Here is a 12,211-nt window from a genome sequence, read left to right as displayed (position 1 = left end):
TCCCTAGAGTTTTTCTTTAAGAGGCCTTTGATTTCTTTAGACGTGGAAATTTTTAAGCTGACTAGATTATCCTGTCATTTGTTTGCACCTGATAACCCACTCTATATGTGGTTCCTGGTGATTTGTGCAGTTTGAGTATGTGATTTTTATTTCTTCTATGCTGCATATGTGTAAAATATTAACTATTGATGTTACATACTATATACTATACTTTTCCTACTTTTTCCCACTCTTGTCACAATCTTTGATCAGCAAGCAGAGCAGCAGCTGAGGCAAGAGGAGGGCGAGCAGGAAAGGAGTCGGCTGCAGCCAGCAGCCTATCGGGAATAAGTTTGCAAGAAGCCCAGCAAATTCTAAATCTCTCTAAACTGGAGCCTGAGGAGATTCAGAAGGTAACACAGAACTTTGTCTATCCCGTGCTTGCTTCATACTACCATACCTGTTTAGAATGTGATGTACTGTTACTGCACAGCTTCATGTAAGCCTGCATTTTTGTGAGTGGTCACAAGATGGAGCTGTAACAATTTAGTTATTTGCAGAAGTGTTACAAATTACTACATTTTCTTTCCACTTCTTCCAACACAGGTTGTCAAACTGCACTGAGATGGTTGTAAAAAAAGAGTCATAACAGGATAACTTCATGATTTTATATTCCTATATAGAGAAATGGAATGATCAAAGTATATACTTTTCTACCAGAGCCACGGATAAACTATTGGGGTTTGGGGTCTGATGTGTGAAATCTAAAGCAAAAATGAACCTGCTGCCCATACCAGCCAGACCCCTTTATTTAATTTTTTAAGATGCCGAAAGGTGAAGTCTGATGCCTATTCCCCCAGACTTCCATCCCCTAGGCTTTCTTGGTTCGTTTATCTGTAACGCATCCAAGGGTTAGGACGAGACTCTTCAGCTTTGCCTTTTTATTTGGTGCAGAGGGAAAGTTTGTTATAGGCATGAGCTTTTACTCTTCTACTGCCCCAGTCAAGTGCCAGCTGCAGTCTGGCTTTTGTGAGCAAGGTTTTATAACCTGCACCTAAAGTACCTTTTTGCAGCCAATGTTGTTTTGGGGTTATGAAGTGTAAAGTGTAAGGCATGCAAACAGACTGGTGTTGACCTACTAGCCGTACAGAAAAGTGAACCTTATTTTTCTCCTCTTGCCTTCCAGGACGGCAACACATGAGATGAGAGGCTCCTCCCTACAGGAAACACAATCAGTTTACAGCTGGTAAAGGGCCCCATCTTTCCCCTTGTCCCTCAGTATTGGTTGTGTTTGTTTCTCCCACAGCGAAACTTTGTGTGTGTGTGGGGGGGGGGGGGGTTTCTCCTTGTCTGACCAGAAGTCGGATGGTACCCCTGTGAGCCAGGTTTAGGAAAGTCTGTGAGGGCTGCACTAACCTGTCTGCCTTTAAAGCAGGGATATGCAATTAGCGGACCTCCAGCTGTTGCAGAACAGCAAGGCATAGCAAGACTGACAGCCACAAGCATGGCACCCAGAGGCATGATGAGACTTGTAGTTTTGCAACAGCTGGAGGTCCGCTAATTGCATATCCCTGCTTTAGAGCTTCTCACAGGTCACCAATGGTGTTGTGCAGGTGGTCTGGGTGTAGCCAAGATCCCCCGCCGTTGCATGCTGCTCAGCATCTTGGCTCTCCTCTTGTCTTCCCCTGTGTGCAGCAGTTGCCATTTTGCTGGAGGATGTAAGACACCAAGGGGAGGACCTAGCGTGTTCCAAACCTCGATCTGAAACCGAAACTTCCGGTCAGGGCATGAAAGGGGCAGAGCGTGCCCTACGAGACCCAGGAAGTGGATAACGTGGGGAGGAGACGCCGGATCTGTGGCTGCAGAGGCTGAGAAACTTCTGTTCCTACCAAAACTCAGTGCGCTGCAAGGAGCAAAATTATGCCTGAAACCACCTCATAGAGAATGGAAGGGCAGCACAGGCTACTGCGGGCAAGGGCCAGGTAAGTGCCTTTTTAGGTGAGCTCGGAAAAAGACCTAAGGGGGAGAGTGGAGAAAGGCTGTTTGCTAGTCACCCCTGGATTTAATGAACCTGGCCTTCCCGCCCTGTCGATCACATGACTGTACACTGTTGCTAATCAGAAACGCACAGCATTGAAGTTGGTCAGTGTCTTTGTTATGACCGTACCTTGTTGCTAATCAGAAATGCACAATGTTGAAGTTTGTACTTTGTTTTTTTTTTATGTGTGGGTGTTTTTTTTTTTTTTTTTTTTTTTTTCTGGATTCATATTGGTTATACGACTGTACCTTGTCAAGCATCAGCAATATACAGCACTAAAGTTCGTCTCCTGCTGTCTTTTATATTGGTTAGATGGCTTATCTTGCTACACTTCAGGAAAAAAAAAAGGGTTCTGCTTAATGTATACCTCATTAATGCCAAAAGGCACCCAATGATGGAGTGGATTATGGTTTCAGACATCAGGTAGGACACCTGATATTTATGGAATAGGTACAATCTGGTGTTTACCAACCTCCTTTCCGTTTAATTTTAATGCATTTGCATGCAGGGGTATAGGGAGTCTGGGTGTATAGACCACTTTCACAGCTGACATGCCAGCATTCAGATGTGAGGGAAGTCATATGGTTGGTGCGCTTGGGCACATACCTGTCCAACCCCCTGAGCCCAGGGATTTACCTTCCCTTATTCTATTACCTTTATGTGGGCTTTCCTTTACCCATCACTATTAAAAGAATAAATAATAAATTAAAGGGGACCTGCATGGTTGGTCTGTCGGAGTCCTTTTTTAAATCATTCTCCTGAACAGAGTAATGTTTAAGACAGATCCTCTTTGGTGATCAAAGTAGTATCCTTGTTTAACAGAGCAAGTCTTTGGTCTTAAGAAGTTGCAGGCATGTTGGGCCACACTTGCTAGATGATTGAGACAGTCAAACTGTGCTAATCTAATAATTTCACAGGTTTTATGATTCCATCTTTAAAGAGCGCTCCGCGTAGATTCTGCATCCGAAGGGGCTGATTAGCCTCTTGATCCAGCAAAGATACCTTCATCAGTCATAATGAAGTGGAGGTAAAATGTGCTGCAGAACGTGGCATTTGGCAGGAAAATTTAGCAGCCAGTGGTCCCACCCTAAGGTAGGCCTGTGGATTACTTGATTATCCTCGTGTTGCTGTCCTGGAAGGTGAGAAGAGAAAACCGACGGTTAGACTTACCCATAACGGTGTTTCTATGAACCTTCCAGGACGGCAGGCCTACTTCCTGCCCAGTAATGGTGGAGGAAAGGGTGTATACAATAGATGGTTAGTACCTAAGTGATTGAAGACCCCTTGTGAATCAGTTGGGTGAATTACTTTACAACAACTGAGGGACAAGGGGAAAGGTGGGGCCCTTTTAACTGCTCTGAACTGATTGTTTCCTGTAGGAAGGAGCCTCTCCTCTCTCATGTGATGCCGTCCTGGAAGGTTTGCAGAAACACAATTGCCAGTAAGTCTAACTGTCTGTTTTTATTCTGCAGAACTACGACCACCTATTTAAAGTCAATGACAGAGCTGTAGGAGGATCCTTCTACCTGCAGTCCAAGGTAAAGTAGTCAAGTAGTTTGTACCTTCATGATGCCCTCCTTGTTGCTGTCAGACCTTCTCCCATTCATCTGACTTCTCCTCTATCCTCTCTCATCTGTGACCCTTCTCATCCTTTTCCCTGCATCCAACAATGACTTGCCCTCCTTGTCCTTTTAATTTTCTTAGTCTATTATCCCTGTCTTCTCCCTCCACTCATCCCTGAGAGACTCCCCCCTGACCACCCCTGCTTCCCCCTCCCTTCCCATGCGTGCAGATATTTGTAGCACCTTAACTTGCAGTCAGTTTCTAACAATTGAGACAACCAGTCCCACATTTTCTTTGAGTTGGGCCAACTTATACTGCCTTTTTATTGTGAAACCGTAAGCACAGACACTGTATATTGCTGTGTAGCAGAACCAGTGTACATCATGAGCAACTATGGCACTATATACACTTACCCGCCACTTTACTAGTTGCACTGCCTTTTGCCTTCAGAACTGCCTTAATTCTTCGTGGCATAGATTCAACAAGGTGTTGGAAACCTTCCTCAGATTTTGGTCCATATTGACATGATGACATCACACAGTTGCTGCAGATTTGTCTGCTGCGAATCTCTCGTTCCACCACTTCCCAAAGATGCTCTATTCAGATTGAGATCTGGTGACTGTGGAGGCCATTGGAGTACAGTGACCTCATTGTCATGTTCAAGAAACTAGTGGTGAGATGATTTGAGCTTTGTGACATGGTGCATTATCCTGCTGGAAGGAGCCATCAGAAGATGGGTACACTGTAGTCCTAAAGGGATGGACATGGTCAGCAACAATACTCAGGTAAGTCGTGGCGTTTAACCACTTGCCGCCTGCACTATTGTGGATTGACGTCCGCAAATGTGGCTCCATTATCCTGACTGGGCGTCGGCTGCTTGTGTGCGCCCCTTGGGGGGGAACCAAGATCGGTGGTGCTGTGTGTTGCTCTGACGCACCGCATCTTTGTTCGTGGTAAGGGGCCTATGATGTATGCTCTTAACCACGTTATCAGCTGTGAACAATCCCAGAAGTAACCACGAAGTGCCGGTAAACGGCTTTCCTTGGTTCACGCTGGTAGGGAGAGCCGATCGGCAGCATTCCTAACGGGGGGGGGGGGGGGTAGGGGGGGATCTGCACTGATAATCAGCTCATTGATTATTCGTTCAGATCTCACCCCCCCCCCCAATCAGAGGTGCCCATCAGTGCCACCTTAGTGGCCATTAGTGCAGCTTCATCAGTGCCTGGCGTGAAGGAGAAAACAAAATTGTATAACCAACTAAAATTTTTTTTTTTTTTTTTTTTTTTTAAATTTTTATTTTTGCAAAAAAAAAACAACCCAGTGGTGATCAAATACCACCAAAATAAAGCTCTATTTGTGGGAAGAAAATTGTAAAAATTTAGTTTGGGTACAGCGTTGCATGACCGCACAATTGTCATTCAAAGTGCGATGGTGCTGAAAATTGGCCTGGGCAGGAAGGGAGGAAATTGCCCTGTTTTAAAATGGTTAAACGATGCTTAATTGGTACTAAGGGGCCCAAAGTGCCAAGAAAATATCCCCACATCATTACACCACCACCAGCCTGATTCATTGATACAAGGCAGGATGGATTCATGCTTGCATGTTTACACCAAATTCTGGCCCTACCATCTTTACATCTGAATGTTGCAGCTGAAATCGCGATTCATCAGACCAGGCAATGTTTTTCCAATCTTCTATTGTCCAATTTTGGTGAGCCTGTGCGAATTGCAGCCTCAGTTTCCTGCTCTTAGCTGACAGGAGTGGCACCTGGGTGTGGTCTTCTGCTGCTGTAGCCCATCTGCTTCAAGTTTCGATGTGTTGTGCATTCAGAGATGGTATTCTTCATACTTTGTAACGAGTAGTTATTTGAGTTCCTGTTGCCTTTCTGTCATCTTGAACCAGTCCGCCCATTCTCCTCTGACATCTACAAGGCATTTTCCTCCACACAACTGCCGCTCACTGAATATTTTTTTTTTTGTTTTGTTTTTTTTTTTTTTTTTTTTTACCATTCTCTGTAAACCCTAGAGATGGTTGTGTGTAAAAAAAATCCCAGTAGATCATCAGTTTTTGAAAAAATCAGACCGGCCCGTCCGGCACCAACAACCATGCCATGTTCAAAGTCACTTAAATCCCCTTTCTTCCACATTGAACTTCAATTCACGTTCACCACGTCTAGATGCATTGAGTTGCTACCATGTGATTGGCTGATTAGAAATTTGTGTTGCCAAGCAATTGAACAGGTGTACCTAAAAAAAACTGGCCTGTGTGTATATTCTGTTTTGAATATGTGCCTGCACCGCTTGATGCGGGTCTGTTCTCCGTCCCCACCCTTCTAGCTCAATGTTAAATGCAAAACAGGGTTTTCCTTTTCCCTTGGGGGGGCCCCTGGGAGCACTTGGAGTGGACAGTTCCTGCCATGAATGGTACATTCTCAAGGCTGAGTCGTGCAGCATCCAGCTGAGCTGCTTCCTGCTTAATAACAGGTGGAGATCACATCACATCGCATTAGCTACACTAATAGACAAATGGATATTAACTTTGTTTTAAAGAGATGCTGTTACTATGCCAGTGTGTGGGCTACATGACATTGTCTGCAGATAGCCCACTGCCTCAGGCATGTAACCTGCCAACCTTGTTGCAGCATGTCTGCCTGTCTAAACTCTGTTTTTTCTAACAAATTTTTATTTATTACGGGTACTCGCATGTAAAGCGCTGTTTAAATTGATGGCGCTATACATTCACATCAGTCCCTGCCCTCAAGGGGCATAGCCTATACAGGGGGACATCGTGGCACCTGCTCCATGTTGAGTCTTTGGTCCTGGTGGATGGTCAATCAAGCCCAAGCACTGTCAGGTCACCTTCTTCCACATGCCCAAAAGCTCCATTCTGTGAGGGCTCCATCAGAGCTGGGCAAGTATGAATGCCGGGGGAGAAACTGTCACCGTGCCCTGTATGTGAATGGATAGATGGACAGCATCACTTTAAATCATGGATGTTTAGCCTGTGGCCCGCCAGCTGTTGTGGACCTACAAATCCCACAAGGCTTTGCAAGGCTAACTGTAACAAGCATGACTCCCAAAGGCAGAGGCATGATGACACTTGTAGTTCTGCAACAGCTGGAGGGCCACAGGTTGAGCACCCATGCTCTAAGGCCTGATTCACACCTATGCATTATTTTTTTTTTTAAAGGTTTTTATTTGCCAGATGTACATACATAGAATAACACACCTATGCATTTTTAGTGTTTTTTGCTAATTTGTACTACAATCCATTTACCATGGTTTCCTATGGAACACAATCTGTAGTGCAAATCTGCCAAATGCACTGTTCGTCAGAGATATATATATATATATATATATATATATATATATATATATATATATATATATATATTCTCAGAGAGAGACTGCCTGTGTCCCCACTTGGCAGATTTCACTGTCACTGAGACAAAGTGCCTTTTTGTGTTGCCAAATGCAACCTGATTCTGATCCATGGTTCATTTTAATTTCTAAAAGCATGTATTTCTAGTTCTGATAGTAAACGAATACCAAACTTCTGTGAAGATCTCCAGTTATCAGACTGAGTTGGGAGTTGTTAAATGTAGTCGTAAAACTGAAAATCCAAACAAAGCAATATTTTTGCCTTCTGCTTATTTATTCATTTATTTTTTTTCCCAGGTTGTGCGAGCCAAGGAGCGGCTAGACCAGGAGTTGGCGATCCAAAATAAAACAAATAAACATGAAGAGGAGGCCAAGACCACGTGAAGCCCAGTCAATGCCCCAGCCTTTACATGGCTTACGGGAGTCTGTACTCTTGTTGCGAGAACTGTATCTGTATAGAGACTCGGAGGCCTCAGAACAGTCTGCTATCCTCGGTGTGGAAGTGCCCTCCTTGTATTTTAAGCTACATAATTTAAACTGCAATCAGCCAAAATAACATAAGTAGCTCCCTTGATATACAATGTAAATGGTGCACATGAAGTGCTAAATATCACCAGTACTCCTTTTCCACAGTAAATGCCTAATGTGCATACAAAAGTCTCATTATAAATCATACAAAAATATCCTCCATATATAAGAGAAAAGTGTGTCTGATTAGTGAATCTCATAGGACCAATAAAAAGCTTTTGTATTCTATGGTGTGTACTTAGTTCATATGTAATGCACTAATTAGCAAATTGATCAAAGTGTGCATCCATAAATATAACTAAGTAAAATATTCCCCAACCCTGCATTCACTACATTTGGTCGTACACAGGACATGGAAATGCACTTTTTTTCTTTAATAGTAAATATAAACTGCTAAATACCTTTTTCTCTTCAGCAGTCTTGTGACTAACAGTGTCTGGCCGAGCACTGGTTAAAGCTTGTAGGAGGAATTTTCATTCTCCTCTCATTTGTCCTATAAAGGCTGCATGACCCCTGACCCTCTGTCTGGACAGTGCTCATTGGCCCTGTGCTGATTGCATGCACCCTCCCAAAAAAAAAAAAAAAATGCTGCACATGCTCAGTTTGGTGTGTATTGCTAGAGTTCCTCCTAGGCTCTGTACTATCAGGAGATGGATTGGGGAAGAGGGAAGGATCAGAAAAGACAGGATCAAACTGCCTTTTTTACACTACAGGATTAACCCCTTAGGTTCCACAGTGAGTATAACGAGCATGCTTTACTGCATATACAGACCAATTTATACTGTTGTGGGTTTAGTATCACTTAAGTATACTCTTGACCGGAAGTTTTTTATTTTTATTTTTTTTTAAACTATACTAATGGCAGTGATCAGCAACTGTAGTGTGCCTAACCAATTATTTTTCTTGATGGATTTTTATTCCCTTCGCTTTTCCCTTTCAGAATGGAGCTCTGCCTTGTTTAGTTAGGCAGTGCTTCGTCCTGTGTCTGCCCGACAATTGGCAGGTGCCGGTGGACAGCCATTGCCTGGCACCCTGCAGATCGGCTTCTGCTGTAGGTAATCACAGCAGAAGCAGTGCATGCCCCCTACCCCGGAAATGCAGAATCGTGTGTGTGTGTGTGTGTGTGTGTGTTTATTTATATACATGATTCTTCACAGGACGGCCGCCCTGTAGCAGTATATCTGCTATGGGGTGGTCAGGAAGTGGTTAATGCCTCAATTGCTGAATGAAGTTGATAAACTAAATTGTGCATGTACATTGAACTATTTAAACACTCACAGAAATGGAAAGTGCTTATCTGTGCTTATCTGTGTATGAAGTTCCAGTCCAAGTCATTGAATTTGAAATATGTGTGATCTCTGTATGTCTTCTACATGGTCATCCTATCCCAAAATCCACTGAGATCTGCACACGGTTTACTTTACTCCATGCTTAAATTCCTAATTATCCACCAGACCTTCGATCTGCCTAAACTGTTTACTTATCTTTAGTTGGGTTTGACCAACTGTTCTGAGGACATCATAATTTTGAAACGCTTTGGACCGAGCCTGACATAGTAATGTCATCATACATTTGTAATGAATGACCAGAATTTTGTATAGAGATAAGTGTTTATTCCAATGATATAGGAGTGTGTTAAGTGTTTAATAGTGCTTTACTGGAGCTGCACCATCGGAAGTCTTTACTCCTGTGCTTCTGTTGAGTCAGACTGAGCTTTAGTAGTGCTTCCAGGCCACATATTGCTGTTCTGGGTTATGCCCACTCACAGGATCATGACACTCTGGTAAGTGTCTAGCTTGTATCATTGGGTGTTATGGATATGCCTCCCATTAGCAATCCCTTGTTGAACACTTATCTCTGCATGCCACTATACTCTATCACATTCAAGCCTGGATCGCACTGCTCCAAACTCGCACAGGACCCTTTTTGTAATCTCTCAAAACTCAATGGTTGTGGATTGCATCTGTGTGAACCACCTCAATAGGAACACAATATCTAGCCTGTCATACAAATCTATGCATTTGAAACCTCATCCAGAATTGCATGTGTGTGTGAAACCAGGGCTTAGACTCCATTCACACCTGGGCATGTTGGGAAGACGGCAGCTTGCTGCGATTCTGCAAAACCGCAGGTTCAGGTTTCATTATTTTCCATGGCTCCTAAAACGTGGTGCTGTCTTGGCACGATTTTTGCGAGATTCATCATGCTGCAATCATGGAAAATTGGATCAAGTGAAGCTTGTTGCCCAAAAGAAGCTCCCACTTTTTTTTTTTTTTTTTTTTTTTTTTTTTTATGGGCTACTAGCTTCATGCGATGTGAATTGCCAGTTTTTTTTTTTTTGGGGGGGGGGGGGGGGAGATTCCACCCCCGATACGGTTGTAATATCTATGCAGATGCAAATTCAACCTAATTTCATTTAGCTTTTTAGTAAATCTTTCATGGTTGTAACATTTATGTAATTATGTGGATGCACAATCTAATAAGTTTACTTATTGTAACTAGTGCACTATAAAGTACACACCATTGAATATGGAGGCTTTTTTTACTGGTCCGTTCTGAGATTCACTAGTCAGGTGCAACCCCCTTATTTATTTATTTTTTTTTTTTAACTTGAGATTAGGCATTTATTGTGGGAATGGAATATTGGTGAGACTAGCACCACACTTGCACCATTAACATTTACATTATTTTAATGTATGACTGATGACAAAGCTTTATATTTTGTGTAGTTCTTTCAGGAAGTCTTTAGCAGCACAAAGTGTTCCTGTCCCTGTCCCCTCCTACCCTCTGCGGTAGCTATTTTATGATATAAAATGAAGCCTTAGTGCAGTTATTTTAAGAATTGTTCATTGTCTGGTATGACACAAACTGTGAATGTGCTCTTTGACTGGCTACTGTTAGTCAGGGGACAGTGATGTGATGCCATGATTGGCCTTTGTAAGGCCCAAGCTACACAGGCTTCTGTAGCTCAGTTGTGCTGTTAAATGTGCCTGTGAGTTAAAGGAAGCCAGTCCTGCGATGTGCTGGTTGCCAACACTGACATCTCATTCTGTAAATGCTAGTTGTCTGGCTGCTGTGCAGACATTCAATACCTTGAACTGCTATCACAGAACAACTGTGCAGATGGGAATGGTATTTTCTGTCCTTTTATTTGTTCCAGGACAGTAACCTGAGATTCTAGTGGGGATCAGCATAACCAGGCAACTGGCATTTCTAGAAGGTCAGCAGTGGCAGCCTCCATGCTTCCTGGGAAAGATTCACTTTTAATTGCTAGTAGCATTCTCACGAACGGACGGGATGTAATCCCTGTGAGGAAAAAAAAAAAAAAAAAAAGGCACCAAATCCGTATATGTTAAACATAAGCCGCAATTTATTCTGAAAACACATCTAAAAACGTTAGCCTGATGAAAGAGACGGGGCCTCAGAAACATGTTGCGGCCCGCTCCCTACCTGTTTTACCAATCTGTGGCATGTGTTAGAGCTCTAGAGGCTCCTGACGTGCTATTGCGGCTACTCTGCTCCAGTCCATCGAGACAACTGCTCCATTCTACCAGCCCCGTGTGCAGTATACACCGTTTTTAGATGTGTTTTCAGAATAAATTGCAGTTTGTTTGACATACTGATCTGGCTCCCTCCTTTATTGTTCATCTTGAGGGAACCCCATACCCATCGAGGAGCTGTTGGTGACTGCACATGTCTTTTCTCCTATCAAGCTTACCACCCTCCTACATATGTCTTCTATGGATTTTAAAAGACTATTTGCCAGTGGAGCACTGACTCACCTGCTGATTTAGTGAGTGATTTGTGTTGTCATAATCCCTGTGTAAGCTACACCCATTGCATGTAGTAGTGATATTTATGCATTATGCCACTATTCTGTGTTGCTGATGTAATTTGGGACCTCCTGGCCGAGTTCTGTTCAGCAGGCTGGAATCAGTCTGTCTCACAACTGAAGTGACTTTTTGCTGCAGGTACTTTAACTTTTTTTTTTTCTTTTGAATAAACATTGTTTTAAGAAGTTATTTCTGTGTGTATAAGTATTTCCTACTTAATAACCTGCTGTGTTGACCTAATATTAGACTAATACACAGGCTATAGTCTTTAGAGGCCAATCCCTGTTGTGCTATGGTAGCATGTTTTTATTCTGTGTTACAGCAACACATATACCATGGTGCTTTGCAGTGTCATTCATATTTTAATGCCTCTCCAGCCCACTTTACATTGCACCACTAAAGCCCTACCACTGCGTAAAAAGAAATGGCTGCCCTACATGTCTAGTTCACCTTTTGCACAAATTTAATAAAATTGACATTTTTATTATAATTTTGCACTGCAATCATGTAAATTGTTCAGTGCATAGGCTCTTCTGTTTTCATCCCAGCCTCAGGGCTTTCTTATGGGAATGGAGGAAGTAAACCATGTGCAAAGTGTAGTGACATTGCTGCATTTGTGCTGAAGTGATAGATTGGGGGGGGGGGTTGTTGCCTTCCTATTCACAAATCCATATGAATGGGTGACATAGCTGTGTGAGCAGCTACAGGACAGGGGAAACACCCCATAATTTGAGGGTGGAGAGGTGCCTATTGGAGGGGGCCTATTTGAGGGTGGAGAGGTGCCTATTGGGGGGGCTATTTTAGGGTGGAGAGGTGCCTATTGGGGGGGGGAGCTATTTTGAGGGTGGAGAGGTGCCTATAACAAGTTTTTGTTACACCCATATTTGGGG

The 12,211-nt window shown here is 43.1% G+C and overlaps 1 protein-coding gene across 1 annotated transcript; it reads left to right on the top strand.

The window, feature by feature from the left end:
• Positions 1–252: 252 nt before the first annotated feature.
• On the top strand, positions 253–11,510 carry PAM16 (presequence translocase associated motor 16; the record flags this gene model as incomplete). Its single annotated transcript, XM_073636590.1, is given in 3 exon segments — positions 253–392; positions 3,490–3,555; positions 7,258–11,510. Coding segments are annotated over 3 exon segments (293 nt in total), but the record flags the coding sequence as incomplete, so codon positions are not given.
• Positions 11,511–12,211: the final 701 nt, after the last annotated feature.

The sequence above is a fragment of the Aquarana catesbeiana genome, linkage group LG06 (genome assembly GCF_042186555.1).
Source record: "Aquarana catesbeiana isolate 2022-GZ linkage group LG06, ASM4218655v1, whole genome shotgun sequence".
NCBI lineage: Eukaryota > Metazoa > Chordata > Amphibia > Anura > Ranidae > Aquarana > Aquarana catesbeiana.
Note: the sequence above shows the minus strand (reverse complement) of the source record. Positions and strands in the feature narration are given on the sequence as shown.